Source organism: Canis lupus, chromosome 11, assembly GCF_011100685.1.
Source record: "Canis lupus familiaris isolate Mischka breed German Shepherd chromosome 11, alternate assembly UU_Cfam_GSD_1.0, whole genome shotgun sequence".
Classification (NCBI taxonomy): Eukaryota; Metazoa; Chordata; class Mammalia; order Carnivora; family Canidae; genus Canis; species Canis lupus.
Genome location: NC_049232.1, coordinates 21,150,360 through 21,167,611, shown reverse-complemented (window position 1 = coordinate 21,167,611; position 17,252 = coordinate 21,150,360). Strand labels below are relative to the sequence as shown.

General features: G+C 39.3%; 2 protein-coding genes across 4 annotated transcripts in view; one reads left to right on the top strand and one right to left on the bottom strand.

Moving 5' to 3' along the window:
• The window catches only part of AFF4 (AF4/FMR2 family member 4), an 88,012-nt gene extending 74,063 nt beyond the window's left edge, over positions 1–13,949 (top strand). For all 3 annotated transcript variants that reach the window (XM_038552148.1, XM_038552147.1, XM_038552146.1), the window contains 8 exons: positions 13–107; positions 708–771; positions 886–1,022; positions 1,279–1,350; positions 2,467–2,560; positions 3,347–3,390; positions 4,659–4,879; positions 8,097–13,949. In XM_038552148.1, the coding sequence (XP_038408076.1) occupies positions 13–107; positions 708–771; positions 886–1,022; positions 1,279–1,350; positions 2,467–2,560; positions 3,347–3,390; positions 4,659–4,879; positions 8,097–8,224 (855 nt within the window). In that variant the 3' untranslated portion in view covers positions 8,225–13,949. The remainder of the gene's footprint in view (positions 1–12; positions 108–707; positions 772–885; positions 1,023–1,278; positions 1,351–2,466; positions 2,561–3,346; positions 3,391–4,658; positions 4,880–8,096) is intronic.
• A 596-nt stretch (positions 13,950–14,545) lies between these two features.
• Positions 14,546–15,692, bottom strand: LEAP2 (liver enriched antimicrobial peptide 2). The gene is made up of 3 exons (XM_038552149.1): positions 15,408–15,692; positions 15,120–15,259; positions 14,546–14,827 (listed from the first exon to the last, which is right to left on the bottom strand). The coding sequence occupies exons 1-3, from the start codon at positions 15,462–15,464 to the stop codon at positions 14,791–14,793; spliced, it is 234 nt and encodes a 77-aa protein (XP_038408077.1). The 5' UTR covers positions 15,465–15,692; the 3' UTR covers positions 14,546–14,790.
• Positions 15,693–17,252: the final 1,560 nt, after the last annotated feature.

Sequence of the window (17,252 nt, the reverse complement as noted above, 5' to 3'; positions counted from 1 at the left end):
TTCTTTGGTCAGGAAAAGGCTCCAAATAGCTCCTCTAACTGTCCTTCATCTACACCAACTCCTGATGCTTCTAAGCCTCGGAGAACAAAGCTTGCCTTTGATGACAGGTGAGAGAAATGTTTTTTATGTATTGAAGAAATCATCCCAGTCAGCATATAAGAAACTCATTTAAATTTCTATCAGTGACCAGAAGAATTCATACTTGTGTTGTGATCCCCAGAACATTTGGATTTTAATTTGAAAGGCACCCGGTAGTCCAAGTATTGCTCCTTTAACTGAACTTCATGACTCCTGGGGGATGTGAGTAACATGACTTCATGTAGAACCTGACTCCTCCTACCACTCACTGTTCAAGATGGGGGCTTTCTTAAATAAGGAAGAGCAGTGTTGAGGTTTTCCTCCATTTCGTAAAGAGGTTATTTCCCTTACCCACATTCCATTTATTCCAAAATTTTCAAACAACTTAGCATTTAATACTAGGGAGCTTGATTTCTCTTTTCCTAAGGTAGAAAATTTGCCAGTTGGTCAACAGGAGTTATGCTCCTAACCCAATAAAAACATTTGTCAGAAAACATGGAACTAAATGTTTAGTGGTAGGTCATCTTCTTTACTTGAGGACATGAAAACTGAGGGATGCTAAGACTAAAATGAACAAGCAATATGGAAATATTTACCATTTTTATTTACTATAAAAATTTACATTGCAGAAATTATTCAGCAGACCATTATTTACAAGAAGCAAAAAAGCTAAAGCACAATGCAGATGCATTGGTATGTAAACATTCTCACATTTGTTTAATCAAATTAACTTAAATTCTCATTTGTTGTTTGTGTTCCCATAGTACCTCAGTGTATCTCTCATTACCTTTATTCTCCTTTCTTCAGTCTGATAGGTTTGAGAAAGCTGTATACTATCTTGATGCTGTGGTATCTTTCATTGAATGTGGGAATGCATTAGAGAAAAATGCTCAGGAATCCAAATCCCCATTCCCTATGTATTCAGAGACAGTGGAGCTCATCAAGTAAGTGGGAAAACTTGCTGCCCCGTCATTGGCACTATTATTTCTTTGGTTCATTTTGGAAGGGGCTGACAGAGCTGTATACAGTAAAGCTATGGAGGGTCTTAATCCTTTCTTGTCCTGGGATAAGGAGAACCAGATACTTCAGTGGGTATTTTTGCCTTTGTTTAGGTTGGGTTCTAACGTTCTGAGGACTAAGGAAGTCCTAAGATCAAGGTGAAGTACTGTGTTTTGTATCATTTGTTGCTCTAACTCACAGATACACTATGAAGCTAAAGAATTACTTGGCACCTGATGCTACAGCTGCAGATAAAAGGCTCACAGTACTTTGGTAAGTGTTGTGTCCTAGCCTCTGCTAGATGACCAGCTGTTCCCTGGGAAATTTTGCTGTTTGTGCCCTTCTGAAAGTTATTCTTGAATCAACCTTTCATAACCCAGGCATGAATCTATTCTTGATGGGTAAAGTAGAAAATAAGTCAAAATTCCTACTGAAAGATTTTAGTTGTTGTCAGCTCCGATCCATTATGCTCACGGCAGAAACATTGGGATCTGACCTTAGAACTCCCAGTGTCCCTTTTCTGGGTTCTTCTTTTGATATCTTGCTCCTTATTCACACGTAAGTGTGATAAGTACCTTTCCTTAGGGAGCAAATGTTGAGCTTGTTCAGAGTCAAGAATGTGGCTTGTTGGCTTGGTCCCAGGGAGATATTATCAGATCATTTGTTAAAAGTATTTATTCTACCTGGCACTGGGTTTAGCAACTGGGAACGTAGCTGTGGATAAACTGACATAGTCTTTTTTGTCATGGGATCTAGTGTCTGGTGTGAGGAGACACAAATTAAGTCATCACACAAGTATATGAATTCAGTACTTTTGAGAGAAAAGAATAGTAACTGTAAGAGTAAAGTGTAGGGACACCTGGTCTTCAGGTAGGGGGGATATGTGCAAGGGCTGGACAGTGGAAAGAAACTGGGAATGACTGAGGAATGAAAGAGAAGACCAGAGAGAAGGGAAAGGTAGGCAGTGGTGATCATGCAAGGTTTTTGTAAGCCATAGTAAGGTCCCCATATGTCACATCAGAGATGTACTATGCATAGTTGAGTTTCCTAGTTTTTGTTGTTTAATTTTAGATATTTAAAATTTGACATAGAGATTCTGCTTCTCAGTGATTTCTTTTAATGCATATGTTATGATATGTTGGTGTCTTGTGGATGAGGTTTTTATTTTTTATTGTCAGCAAATAGAGTAGCCCTGAGTCTCTTACCCTCCTTTGGGTGTGCACCGTAATAAACGCATCTTGCAGTTTTACCCGAGGGTTAGTGTCATTGACTTTATAGTATGTGTTCACATGAGCCAGTCCTGTATTCTTGCACAATACAAAAGTTGTCTGTGCAAATGTGGCCAGAGTCTGCTGTGCTGGTAAATAAGCTCCCTTTTCCATTGGCTAGCCTGCGATGCCAGTCTTTGCTGTATCTGAGGCTATTCAAACTGAAGAAGGAGAATGCTCTGAAGTACTCAAAGACACTGACAGAGCACCTGAAGGTAAGTGTGGAAAAGAGGAAGGGCCGTGGCCTAGGAAACAGATTGGTAGTCTCCTGTCCCAGCCCCAGAGTGCCTCTTCATATTTTGCCTACCACCGCGAGAGAGGAGCTACTGTTCACTAACTTTCACATGGGTTTGAGATTGCTCGGAATGTTTTTTCAGTGCACATACATCTGATTGTAGAATCTGTGTAGCCATATGCAGGGGCTCTTACTAATATTTCAGTAGATGTAACCTCTATCAGGAGACCTAGTTTCTACTTCGCAGATAGCATTCTGTTTTCACTACCACCCTTCCTTAGACTGTTGTATTAGTTTCCTAAAATGTCTAGGTTTTTTTCCTCACACCACCACAGAAATCTTAAAATCTGCCCCTGGTTCTGAGTTGGAGCCCTTCAGTGACTTACTGTTGCTTTTGCCATGTCAGGTATAAACTTCTTACCCTGACCTCAAACCATCGAGGTCTCTGTCTCTTGTTCCTTACCTCTGCCTAAGGGAAGCTGTATGGGTCACGTCCTTTCACAGCCTTTGCATATAGTATGACTCAGGTTTTGTCTGAGTGTTACGCATGCTTTAAGCCTTCTGGAACCCCCAGCTCTCACATCTTTGTCGCACATTTACACACACAGGCACACACTTTGTCTCGCTCTCAATGATTATACTTTGTGTTCTTAAATGTGTAAAGCTTCTTAAAGAGCAGTTTAGCCCATTGCTTTTAAATATATATAGTTCTTCAGGAGTCGTGTTTTTTTTTTTTTTAATTTAAGTACATTTTATTTTTCCACAGAATTCTTACAATAATTCTCAAGCACCATCACCTGGCTTGGGAACGTAAGTAAATTTTATTTTATAAAATATTTTTTTTGTGACAAAATTACTTGTTTTTGTGTAAAAGTGGAATGGATAGGGCCCAATTTCCAGAAATGGAAAGGTGACACTTTAAAAAAAAAAAAAAAAGAAAACCATCTCTAATAAAGTATTTTTTTAAAGTTTCATTTTTTTCTGTTTATTTTTTACTAAGTTATTTTTTACTAAGTTGAAAATATTGGTAATGAACATAGTTTTAGAAGGAGTAGAGAGGGGACATTTCATTTGTAGAAATATGAGTTTTTATGACAGCATTTGAGTCCTTCTTAGAGTTTAATTTCTACAGCTACTTGGGTTTTTATCAGTGAGCTTTATTTTACTCAAGTCTTGACACTGCCAGAAATTAGTAACAGTGGTGCAGTTATGGTTTCTCCTCCATCCCACATCACCCCCTAAAGGAGGAAAATTACCATGACAGCTTTTGGGTTGTGATTTTTTTCTGTTCAGTTATTATTTTTATGTTAATTGACTTTCTGTCTTTGCCCTTGTGTATTTTCCTAACCAAATTTATGGTGCCAAAAGTGAAGATAAAAAACTATTCATAACAAATCATTTTTGTCCCCCCAACTTTTGTTTCATTTTCCTTTTTTTTTTTTTTTTTTTTTATGGCCTTGGACATTTCCACAAATTTTAGTACTGCTGAAATGAACCTGTCAGATTTCAGCATGTATTTCTTAGAAATATTTGACAGGAAGCTTGAGATAACGGCAGTTGATTGAAAAAGCTGTACCTCTTTGTCAGCTTTGAGTAACTTGGTTAAACAAGGAAAGTACCAGAAATAATGGAATCAAATTAAGATGTTCCTGTCTACCACAATTTTCTTGTGTTAAATTGCAAATTCCATCCAACTTGCTACAAAACAACTTGAAAAGTACCTAGTTACATGCCAGAATAGAGGAAAAGTGTGTCGAGCTGGGAGTGAGGTGATCTAGCTTCTAAGCCTTGGAACTACTGCTATCAAGGTGTGTGACTTGTCATTTCTTTGTCGTCTTTTGTTCTTTTGCCGTTGTGTCCTTCATTAAAACAAAGAGTCTAGACGTGATGATTCACTGTGGGCTTTAGTGAGCCTTATAAGTGTTTACTGAGAAGAAATTGTACTTCTCTGGGAACTCTTCTGGTTTAAAAGAATCTTTAAATTGTAAAAGCTTTCATGGAAGAAGAGCCTGTAGAACATTGGTTTCATCCTATTCACCATATTCGTATGAATAAGCTTCCTGTTTCTCTGTGTGTAGCAAAGCCGTTGGGATGCCTTCCCCTGTTTCTCCAAAGTTGTCGCCAGGCAATTCAGGAAATTATTCTTCAGGGGCCAGTAGTGCTTCAGCAAGTGGTTCTTCAGTGACCATTCCACAGAGGATCCACCAGATGGCAGCCAGCTATGTTCAAGTTACATCTAACTTTCTCTATGCCACGGAAATTTGGGACCAAGCTGAACAGCTTTCCAAAGAGCAGAAAGGTAGGAAGGTCTCTAGAGAAACTTTGAAGGATGAAACTGTTAAAGGAACTTTTATGATCTACGTAAATAAGAGTCTGATTTGCATTTGGTTTATTATGTAGTCTAGAGTTGGCGGTAAAGAGTTTCCTAATCATCATTGCTTACCGGTCATACTATATGTACTGAATTTAGTCAAAAATATCTTTCACTGTACCAGTGACACACACTAAACTTAAAAATAGCTTTTTCCGGGATCCCTGGGTGGCGCAGCGGTTTGGCGCCTGCCTTTGGCCTAGGGCGCGATCCTGGAGACCCAGGATCGATTCCCACGTCGGGCTCCCGGTGCATGGAGCCTGCTTCTCTCTGCCTGTGTCTCTGCCTCTCTTTCTCTCTCTGTGACTATCATAAATAAATAAAAATTAAAAAAAAAAATTAAAAAAAATTAAAAAATTAAAAAAAATAGCTTTTTCCCTAAGACACATATGCCTTTGTTCTGGCATGTTAAGTGCAATTCCAATTATAAGAGTAATAAAATATATGTTCTACTCTAGGATGGTAAACAGTAAACTTGGCTTAGGCGTAGGATTATGTGCAGACATCTTGTATATGTGAGATATTTAATATATAGGAAAGCACATTCAGGGGCACCTGGCTGGCTCATTCAGAGAAGCGTGTGACTCTTGGTCTCAAGGTCGTGAGTTCAAGCCCTAAGTTGGGTGTAGAGATTACTAAAATAAAACTTAAAAAAAAACAAACACAATCATATTGGATTTTTAAGTGAATTAGAAAACCTATATGATAAAGGAGACCACAAAAAAATCAATTTCTAACCACCAGGGCACCCCAACTATACTGGATTTGAAATTTAAAATAATAAGTAAACAGAAGATCCCAGGTAAAAGTACTATATAAACACCATTTTATTTTCGTCATTGTTAGTAGCAGATGTGTGTGTGTGGCAGCTATTCAGGTAGATCTTTTGTAGAAAAACACGATACTAGTAAATCAAGTGTCTTTTTTTTTTCACAGAGTGCATTTAAATATTTATAATATAAACAGGTAATCACATGAAGGTGAAAGATTCCTATTCCTAAAGAAGGAAAATAGTGAAAGGTAGAAGAGGAACCCCAACATCTAACAGAAAATCCTGTTTCTCCTTTCCTAAAACTGTATTGCTCAGGAAAAGTTACAAAGCAGAAATTCTAATTAAATCACTCCTGCTTTATTTTCCATTTTTCTCCTTGATGCCAGTTTTCTAGGCTAATTTTTCCTTTTTAAAATATTCTTTTTTATTTTTACTTTTTTGTATGGTACTTTTCAGATGTTGACAACAGGAAAAATAATGGCATAACAATCCCCGTGCACCTTTCATTCAACTTCAGCTTTAGCAACGCATTTTGCTAATCTTGTTTCATCTCTTTCTTTCTGAATCATATTTTTCTCCCTGCCCCCCAGAGTATTTAAAGCAAATATCAGTTATTGGTGATGTTTCACCTGAATATACTTAGGTGTATGCATCCTTGGGTGATAAGGATTTTTCAAGAAAGTGATTGCTGTGCCTTTAACACAGTCACCAAAATTAACAGTAATTCCTTTCTCGTACCTGGTCTGCCATCCAGTTTCCCTATTGTTGCAAATACACCTATTTTTTCCCCCCTTTCCAGTTCTGTGTTTCCAACAGGATCCAAACATTCCTTCATCAGTCTCCAAAGTCTGTCTTCTTCCTCCAGTTTTTGGTGTTTGAGGGGACAGGGCGCTGCGCCATTTATTTTGAGGAGAAAATGAGTCATATTGTGATTTGACTGACTCCTTCCTTATAGTATCATTTAGCTTCTCCTCTGTCTCCCTTATTTCCTTCATACTGATAGTTTTATCTTGAGATTTGATTAGATTCATTATTTGAAATAACATTTCGTAGGTGGTCCTCTAGATTGCCAATTATATGATACTATGAGGCGTGTAATGAATACTTACCTCTTGTTTAGTGATAGTAAGATTCGACCCCTGATACAATTCAGGAGGTTTCAGCCTCATCAATTTGATGTAAAATTCCCCATTAAACCTTAATTTAGGTTTTAGCATTGATTGATGGTCATTTCCTACATCCATTATTCCATTAGGAAATAGGAATTTTCAGAATGCCTGGGTGGCTCAGCCGGTTAGGCATCCAGCTCTTGATTTCAGGGTTGTGAGTTCAACCCCCACATTGGAGCCTACTTAAAAAAAAAAAAAGGAAATTGGAATTTTCTATTCTGATACTGCATCTGCATTTATTATCTGGAATTCTATAAAGAAGACCCTTTTCTCTTCAATTCCTTGATTGCTTCTTGGATTATTTGAGTAGGCTGAGGTCTTTATCATGAGAATGACCCCCTTTTCTCTGCACGTATAAAAACTCCTTACTGTCTGAGTTCTACATGGGGATCAAATGTTAGGATACTGTCGTTCCCTCCTCCTCTTCTGCACCCACCTCACGTGCAGATCAACCTATATTTGTTCAAATAGGAAGAATCCTTTGATCTCCATCCTTTACATTTTTAAATTATACTCTCTAAAATGTGGGATTTAATTTATCAGTGTTGCATGGTATATGATTACAGCAGAAGGTTTGGGGACAGACTGTCATAAAGGAGCTCTTAGGGATGGAGAAACGTACAAAGAATCTCCTCGTTTCTTGTACCACTCACTTCTTACACAAAAACAGTACACAGGGGCACCTGGGTGGCTCAGTGGTTGAGCGTCTGCCTTTGGCTCTTGTAATGATCCCAGGGTTCTGGGATCAAGTCCCATATCGGTCTCCCTGCAGGGAGCCTGCTGCTCCCTCTGCGTATGTCTCTGCCTCTCTCTCTATGCCTTTCATGAATAAATAAATAAAATCTTTTTTTAAAAGAAGTACACAGACTGTTTGGAGTAATAGTACAATATATACATTGTCTCCACTTTAGTAATGTTTACTGCATACTAGCAATTGATAATTTCCATCAGTAGAATTCCATTTTTATATATAACAATTCCTAACCATACAGTCTGTTTGAAACATTTCATGATTACAGGAATAATAGAACTTGAAAGAGACTAGGGAATGGTTTGTTCTGAAATATGGATGGGCATCATATAGTGCAGGAGGGAGTGGTTTTTTTACTTCATTTGACTACTATTTATAATCTAGACTAAAATTTTAAAAGCAGTGGTTCAGGAGAGTGTGTGCATCATTTAATGACTGTTTTTGATTTTCTAGAATTCTTTGCTGAACTGGATAAAGTGATGGGCCCTCTCATCTTTAATGCGAGCATCATGACAGACCTAGTTCGATACACCCGGCAGGGACTGCACTGGCTTCGCCAGGATGCCAAGTTGATATCTTGAACTGAACACATTCTCGTTGCCTCTGATTTTCTCCACAACACTGTGTCACATCACGAAGGAAAACTGCCATAACATGCCACCTAGTCGACACTAAGAATGAGGAATGGTTTTCTCCTCCCTGGTTCATGTGTTCTTGTTATTTATGACCCAAAGCCATGATGTCAGTTGAGCCCTTTAATATTCCCAATATGAAAAATTATTTAAATGTTTTTAAATCTGCAGCACATTGATAAGATGGTTTTGGTGATCTGTAATAAGATTGAAATTCCAATTGCAATTTATAACTGATCAATTGAAATTCTATTTATTTTAATTTTTTTAAGTTCCCAGATTGGGGCTAGCTTAAAACTTAGTAGTTTCTGCCTATAAATTTACTCTGTTGAAAATTTAGCGTAAATTTAATGTAGGCATTTTTATTTATATACTTGGGGAGCTTTGTTACCTAATGTCTTTTTGTGGTAGCTCTTCTAAGAGTAAGAGTGGGTTCATCTAAAATATGGACATGTTCTTTCTACACCTACTACCTGATATTATTTTAAATCTTAACTACAATTTTATTGCAGAATTTATGCTTAGTATTAAGGATACTCTTCTACACATGAAAAATCATTTAAATATGAGAAGATGGCATTCTACAGATAGAAGATGAAATGTGTCTGATTTGGTATGCATTATTTCAAGAACTGTGAATGTGTTAATAACACTATAGCAATCACAAGGTGACTATATCTTGCATTTAATGCATTACAGAAGAGGGCAGGCAAACTTTCTAGGAGAAGGATATTTTGTAAAGGGTTTTGTAGATGGACAATCTTGAACTTCATGGATTTTATTAGAACCATGTGTTCTTTGTTGTTGCTAATAATTTGATGGTTAATTGAAAGAGAGTAAGTTACTGTGGAACGAAGGGTGATCCAGCTCCTGAGGGCTGCTGCCTTGATCTCTTTCAGTGATGATGTTTGAAGGGTTAAAGTTCTCTTCAGAATTCTTATTTTTAAAATGTTTTTGCCACACTAGATTATGGTGCTCTCATGGGAGCATACAGTGACAAATGCAGGAATGGGCTGGAGCTTTGCTGTGTGTGCTTTTGCTCTACAACTTACGGTTGTAATGCCTGAGGTAGAGATGAAGTTCTTCTTTTAAATCTGTCTTGTACTGACTCCTTTTGTACTATGAAGGCCCTCACCAATGATTTATGTTTCTGATGATATCAGAAGATTCACACTAGGAAAGTACCTGTTTGGTTCATTGTTAGCTCTCTTGGGCAGGGGAGGGGAGCAAGAGTAGAGCCGAAGCCAACTCTGTTAGGAGTTGTATTTCAAAGTACCTTTCCCTGTAAGGTGCATATAGGAGTCAAAGGTGAGAAATGTACCCTCGATCATGCCCCGATCATGTGCCCCTATCATGTCTGGTGTGCCTTAAATCTTACCTTTGAATGAAAACTCTATGGATTGTTTACAGATGAAGTTTTACACTAGGACCAGATCACCTGTTACGGTTGGTCTTTGGCAGTAGTAATGTTAAATTCTCTTTTTTAATCTTCGTTTAGGGTCACATAAAGAGGAATTATTTCAGAAAAGTTAATGCTTTGGTTACATGACTTAGTCTGATTGGGTAATGCTGCTCCAAAAAAATAGTTTGTCCTTCTCCCCATTCCAAAAATGAATTAATCCAATCAGGAAAAACAAAAACAAAAAAAAAAAAGGATTGCCCTGCTATTCATAGATGGTTGCTAAAGCTTGAAATGGGAAAGAAAGGATAGAACTCCCAGGCCCAGTGGTGCAGTGAATCCTCTGTGTTTGAGTCTTTTGTACACTTATTTCTGAAGCTTGTGAACCTTCCTTGTCCTGTGGCTTCATATTTACAGAGCTTTTGTTTTGTTTTGTTTTGTTTTTTAACTGTTCTGTACCTCCGGCTGTTTTTGCATGTCACTGGGGATTGGAATCTAGAAATTATGCTGAAGTTAATCTTTTTCCCTTGGAGAAATTGCCTTTGAAATCTTTCTAACTTAATCTTACTAGTATGTTTTAGGAACAGTTTTCCTTAAGAAGACAACTTCTTGGTGATTAGGGTAGTTATTTGGTAAGAAACTTGCCCCTGTTAATCAAGTAGATGTATGTCCTGTCCTTCTCTGGTTGCTCTTACTCTGATTCCTTAATTTGCAGTGATATCTTAGAAATGGATAAAGTATCCTCCGAGCTTTTATGCTTTCAGCAACAGCAGCCAGTGGGGCACCTCTGAGTTCCAGCGTGTTCTAATCTCTTGTGTGTCCTGAAAGGCAGCAGGAGTGTTTCTGGGGTCACACTGATTTTTTGTTAAGACAATTTCCTGCATGTTTTATGGTGCTGTTCTAAGTTAATTCTCTCTAAAACTGTGTTAATTCTTATGGAATGAATTTTTTCAAGCTTTTCATTGTGGAGGGATTTTCCCACGATGGTAATGGGCAATGGATCAGAATCCTATCCTAAATAATTGAATTTTCAATGTAATAGTCTGTGGAAACACCACTCCCCTTCCTCTGTCCATCTCCTCAAAAGTTGTCTGTGTCTTCATCTGCTCCAGCACATACTTTGGATTCCCCTAATAGGCCACCATTCCTCCTTCCTCAATAGGTGTCTTCAGTGTTCTCGAACCATTTAAAACTGAATTTGACAAGTGGCTAAAAACTTTACTTCGTCTGAGACTTGTACTTTAATATATAGTTAATTATAGAAATAGCAACTATTTAAAAAAAATCACTCTGTTGACTGCTCTTTCCAACCACACTTGTATGCCAGGAGGCAGCAGCCTATACCACTGGACTTCCCAGGCAGCCAGTGAGCAGTTCTGCCCAGCCTGGGCTGGGCTGTGGGGGGCCCTCCCCTCCAAGCCATTCAGCTTCCACTGTCCAGCCGGGGTGCAGTCTGGCTGGGGAACACTCAGCCCAGTTCTTGCCTCAGTGCCACCTTCTCCTGGGCAAGGAGCCAAGAACTAAGTTTATAAGCAACAAGTACTTTAGATAAATCTTCGGCTTTAGTTGCCGAAGAGTGGAGAAGGTTGACCCTCACTGACGTAATTCTCCGGTGCAGAAGCAGTGTAGCGTAACGTGTGCACGTGCCCACACATGCCTGCGCTCTGGGTAGCTCTCCCCCTGGTGGATCCATAGGCACCTGGGCTGCACTTTGCATTCACTTGTGGCTTTACTAGACTCACTGTTGTTGTTGTTTTTTTAATTGTTGTTTGTTTCTTTTTATTAAAGAAAGATTTAATCAGCTAAATCAGACAAGCATCATTTTGTATTTAATGACAGAAACTTTGGGAAATTATCTTCATTGAGCGAGCTTGCATTGTGAAGCAAGAGCCTACAGAAGGCACCTGTTCTGAATGAAAGTTCCAGTTCTGGAGTCTGTGGCAGCACTGTGGAGCTCCAGAGCAGCCAGTGGTCGCTCCAGTCGGTGATGCCTCATTGTGTAGTGGAGAGGTATGCTGTGCGCTCTTCTAGGTGTGAGGGTATGCAGCTTTGGATTTTAAAATTATGTACACATACACACTTTATATATATGTATGTATGTATGAAAACATGAAATTAGTTTGTCAAAAATGTGTGTGTTTAGTATTTTAGCTTAGTGCAACTATTTCCACATTATTTATTAAATTGATCTAAGACACTTTCTTGTTGACACCTTGAATATTAATGTTCAAGGGTGCAATGTGTATTCCTTTTAGATTGTTAAAGCTTAATTACTATGATTTGTAGTAAATTAACTTTTAAAATATATTTGAGCCCTTCTGTAGTATAATAGGGCTCTTACAGGGTGGGTAGGATTTTCATTTTCCAGTTGCTAATTGAACAGAATGGCCTCATTATGTATTTGAATTATAGGAGTTTGCCTCTGGGTCCCAGGAACATCTAATGGGAATGACTGTTTTAGGCAGATTGTGATGATTTTTTTTTTTTTTAAGCTAAGTAAATTGGGAAGCAAAGCATTTCACATTCATGTAGACTCCTATCACCCATATCCTCTAATTATGTGGAGCACAGATTTCATTTTGATTTCATGTATTAATGTGTTGGAGAGGCAGAATTTTTTCCAAAAATAAGTAATGCTGCACATCTAAGATTGCTATTCAGTAAAATTAAGAGAAGAGATAAGTATCAAACGATTTGGAGTATCCAGAGGAAGAGGCCAAGTTGGTCATGTTTTTTTGTGTGCTTATCTTTCCTGTACTCAGTAATGGAGAAATTCAGTTTAGACTTCTAGACCCTAGAACCAAGCTGGCAAGTGACAGGAAGTAAGTTATTACCAGTAGGTAAAGCAGATGCTGAGTCTCTTCATTTGAACCACATGGTTAATTAAAAAGAAGTCACTGTCTTTAGAAAAACAGTGAAAAATATCTAAATCTTTTCCTTTCAATGAAATCTGGTCACAGATTAAGAGCATTAGAGTTAAGTCTAAAACAAGTCTTCTAGATGTTTAAGCATCCTGAAATAGCAGCCTAAACATCATGTAATGAAGCTGACTTTGGGACTGTCAGCATTGACCTCTCCGTGCCACCATTGCTCAGCTAAGCATAAATTGCTATTCTTAAAAAAGAAACAAACAAAAAAGCTCTCTAAATGAGCATTGGGGAAAAAAGTTCCCACCCAGAAATTCTAGTGGTCTGCAGTTTTGACCTGTTACTGCTTCCATGTGGGGTTTCTTTTCAGCTTTTAACCACTGGAACTTTCTACCTGCTATGTTCCTCTCTGGAAAATACCTGTTTGGAAATGCTGCCTTTCATATCTATGCCATGGTTATCCATACTGTTGAGTTTGTTGTTGCTGTTCAAGAAGTGTCCCCATTTTATAACTTGATGCACACACCTGGCAAATCATTGACATGAGCGTTCAACAGTACTGGGGTTGGGAGGGGGGTGGGAGGGCTCACCAACAAAGCTGGCCCAATGGGCAATGCCTGGAAAGGCACTACCTTTGAGGACCAGATGTGAGGTTGGTTAGCGTGGTTATGGAAATTTCTATCTAGCCTCCGTTTTGATGGTTTTAAGAAATTTTGTATATGGAGGATGGAAATGCTTTATATATTTATTGAATCCTTTTATCTTATTTGAAATTAAAATTATTTGGTGAATAACAGTTTGATATTTGGGGAGGGTTTTGGAGGGGAAGTAATGTCACTGATAAAATAAAAGCCTTGTTGATTTTGCAGAAAGGTACTGTTACTGTCTGATAGGATGCCTTTGTTTTGTACATGATCCAAATCTTTGTTTTACATTTCTTTTATCCAAAATATTTAGGCATCTGACATTTTCAACCAAAATTTCAATTATATACTGTGATTTTTATTTGTTGCAATACATTAAAATTTCAGAGGTACTTTGGGGCTCAAAAGCTAGGATTTCTAAGTATGTGCATTTCACATAATAAAGCTGTTAATGGTGAGCAAAGTATTATATACTAACTAGATTTTTCCACATCTGTATAGTATATTATATGTATTTTGTGGTATTGAGATTATAGAAAGTTTAGAGTGTCAAACATGCGTTTAATGTGTATTTTTAAACAAATTTATGGCAATTAAAATATTTGGAGACAAGGGTATCACATTTCAATTTGTAAAGATCTTTTTAACTCTACTGTGTCATTAAGATGCTTTGTATAATGCCAAACCATAGCTGGAGAAACTAAGTTTAATAAATATCAAATAGATTTTCTGTATTAAAGTTTATAAACACTGTGCTCTTTAAACTTCTTCAACTCTTACTTTGCCTTTTCATGTAACTTCTGTTTTGTATCTTAGTGTCTGCTGGTAGCTACTCTGCTTGAGAAGTCTGGTCCCCCAGTCCACCTCTCATTTTCTGATTACAGAAATTCTGAACTTGCTGGCCATGAGTCCTTTTGCATAGATCAAAGTTCGCCCTATTCCAGCAGAAATCTTCAAAAAGTCTTTTCTGCTGTTCTTGGGGGCTTGGGCTTTTATTGTTTTTATTAAACTAGGTTTCTTGTGCAATTCTCTGCCTTCTCTTCAGTCCTAGACAAACTCGGGCACATCATCAGGTCGCACATGCCAACACTGCCCACCTTTGACACCTCACTGAAGAGTTCTGACACAGCGCAGGGCCAGGATTCAGAGCCACAGCTTGTGAATGTGCCAAGGCAGATCACATGGCTATTACTAAACTTTCATCTTTCAGTCGTCATGTTGTTTCTTAAATGTTCACTTCACTGTACTTTGCAGATTGAGAAGTCTGCTCTTAGGCAATGCTGGGTTGGTTTGTTTGTTCTTTCTTTTTCTGTAACATACAGAATGAATCATTTTCTCCTAAAAAGCTTGAATTCCAGACTGAAATTTTTGAGACATTTAATAGTATACATAGAAAAATAAACTCTAACAAAGTTTAGCAATGCATATCCACATAACATTCTAAGAAGAAACGGAAACCAGTTTAAAGCACATATCTGTCTTTAAATATTAAAAATACAAGATTGCTTCATTTAAGTGTCTCCAGCCAAAATGCAGTTAATCAATATTCCATAGAACGGAGCATTGTGGTAGGTAAGTGCTGTCCTCCTTTCCCCTGGTTGGACATCATTCCTGGGCCACACTTAGGGAACAGCGTCTTTTTCTAAAGGAAAAGAAAAGGTGGTTTTTAAGACAATGGTTTAGCAGTGCCCAGAGCCAGCCACCTCTGATGCATTTCCTGCCTCTGTTTGCTCTATCCAGCCTCAGGACAAACTGCAGAAAGGAAAAGCACCATTCTGGTGGTATCTGTATGGAGCTGTTCTTGGTTCTGCAGTCCTGGGGGATTTGCCATGGAGCTCCCCACTAAAGCCCAGGCAATCGCCAGCCCAGTTTTATTCTTAGGTCTGTGTGTGTGCTGCTCTTTCCTCTGCCCTGCTCTCAGGTTTGTAGAATACCTGCACAGCCTCGTGATACACTCAGAATCGTCCCGGCAGGAGGATCCAATGGGCCTTAGGGAAACCCCTCTCCAAAATGGGGTCATTCTCCGTGGCCTTCTCTTGGTTGAACTCAGTTCCATTATGGGGGAGCCATCTACCTGTAGGGCGAAGACCAATCAGCCTCAGGTATGGAAACATACACCCTCCCACACACCCTGGGAAAAGGATCACCCCCAGGAGGCTGTAGACTCCAGAGCAGAGTCCCCCCCTCCCCCCAACCACAGTCTTTGCACATCCATCTCTTACCTGGTTCAACAGCAGCAAGCAGATCATGAGCACTGCAAAGAGTTTGAGGTGCCACATCTTGACTAATGGAGGTTGTTGGATCCCAAAATCCAGCGGCAGCTCCCACTTCCTTTTATAGAGTGAAATTCACTTCTTTTATGGTTGCCAAGTGAGATGGGGCAAAGTTTATATTTGCCATCAGGGTCAATTTAATAAGTTAATGTCTACCAGAAGAATGTGCTCAAGGCTTGCCTTTCAGGCACGTTGTATTTACTGATCCCTCATCTGGACTTTGGATGATGGTGTTGCTGGCTTGGACCCTTTCACCAAAAGTCAGCACAACCCCCTACTTACCTTTGAAAGCCACGTGAAGCCACTGAGGGAAACCAGGCACCTAGCCACATTTTGATTCCAAAATAGCTCAGTGAGATCACTGTAATCAAAATAGAATTCTCATAATGAGGTTGACCCCTTTCAGCCTTGTCTGGGAAAGAAGCACCAATCTCTTGTGTTGTAGGCAACTGGATAGGGCCTTACCTCCCCTCTGTGGGACGTTATGCCAGCCAAGTGTGATTGAACAGTGCCGCAGATCCCCCTTTTGTATAGATGGCCTGTCATGCTAGTTACCTGCTCCAGATCGTCTCCCTAGAAGAATGGACCCAGCTGTGGCAAGTTGAAAGTGTGATCTACCTGCCTTCTCCCAAGGGAAAGGCCATCATGAGTGGTGTGGGACTTGAACTGTGGGTGAATAGAATGAATGATAGTACTGGTGGATTCTTTGTTTTTAAAAATGTGAATGAGGAGTTAAGGAGCTCCTAAACCAGTGGGATTGTTTGATGGTGACAAGTCACAATGCAATCCTTGAATTATGGGCTCTCCTCCCAGTAGTTGGCTGGGGTCCCCTGTGGAGCATAGCCTTCTAGCAGCTTTGGGGAGCTAACGTAGGGCTGAACTTCAATCACTACAGCCCAAAACGTCCATCAACTTAAGTAGGAAGTGCTGCAGATTGCTAAAACAAGAAAGTGCATGTACCTAAGTCAGGAGGAGGTGTGGGTACTCATTAAATCACATGGACATTTTAATAAATTTGGGGGAAAGGTGTAACTTCTCAGGAAGATTTATAGGACTTCAGATCTTCCTATGACCTGGAAGAATGAGCCAACAAGACAAATGTAACAAGATTATTTCTCTAACTGGTGTCTTTCTCAAAGCTTGACTGATAACTTCTTCGCAAAGCCCTTATTTTCAGAAGTTGGATATGTAGTTTGAGCCTGCTTGTTCCACAAGGTGAAGTGGAGATGAGGCACAACTGAAGGTGGAACAGGATGGTCACCAGTCCTCTTGTCAAGGGAGAAGAGGTTGGTAAGGTGGACCTCAGAACTGGGACAGGAGGCAAGGGTGGTATGACTCCACAGTTCTGTCTGTCCTGGTTCAGGTCCATTAGGACCGTGGAGCCAAGCCCAGAGGCAGACACCACTGCTTGCACTTAAGGAACGTGGAGAGGCAGGAGGAGTCAGCTGCTCTTTCTCTTTACCCCTGAGCTTGGATGCTCAATCACCCCACTTAGGGGCTTAACTAGGAGCCTTTGTGGGGTGGAGAAGAAGCTATATGTGATGACCTAATGAACATTGGGTAAGAACACAAACCTGATTAGATAAGAGACTGAACAACGTGATGTCCTAGACACAGCTGGGTCTGCAGCCACAGTGCCAGCTTGCTCTTAAGAGGGAGATGCCAAATGGCATTTGGAAACTAGTTCCAAACATGGGTACTTTCTCCCCATGTTTAATCCTTTCTGCCTTCCTGTACTTCAAGCAAAATCAAAGTAGCCTTCTGTGTTCATTTATATAGCCAGTACCCCAGCCA

Bases quoted from the DNA above. Each gene is read 5' to 3' on its own strand.
- LEAP2 (XM_038552149.1), bottom strand. From the start codon at position 15,464: ATGTGGCACCTCAAACTCTTTGCAGTGCTCATGATCTGCTTGCTGCTG. The intron at 15,260-15,407 runs GTAAGAGATGGA...TTCGCCCTACAG, and splicing joins GCTTGCTGCTGTTGAACCAG to GTAGATGGCTCCCCCATAAT. The intron at 14,828-15,119 runs GTATTCTACAAA...CTTTTCCTTTAG, and splicing joins TGTATCACGAGGCTGTGCAG to AAAAAGACGCTGTTCCCTAA.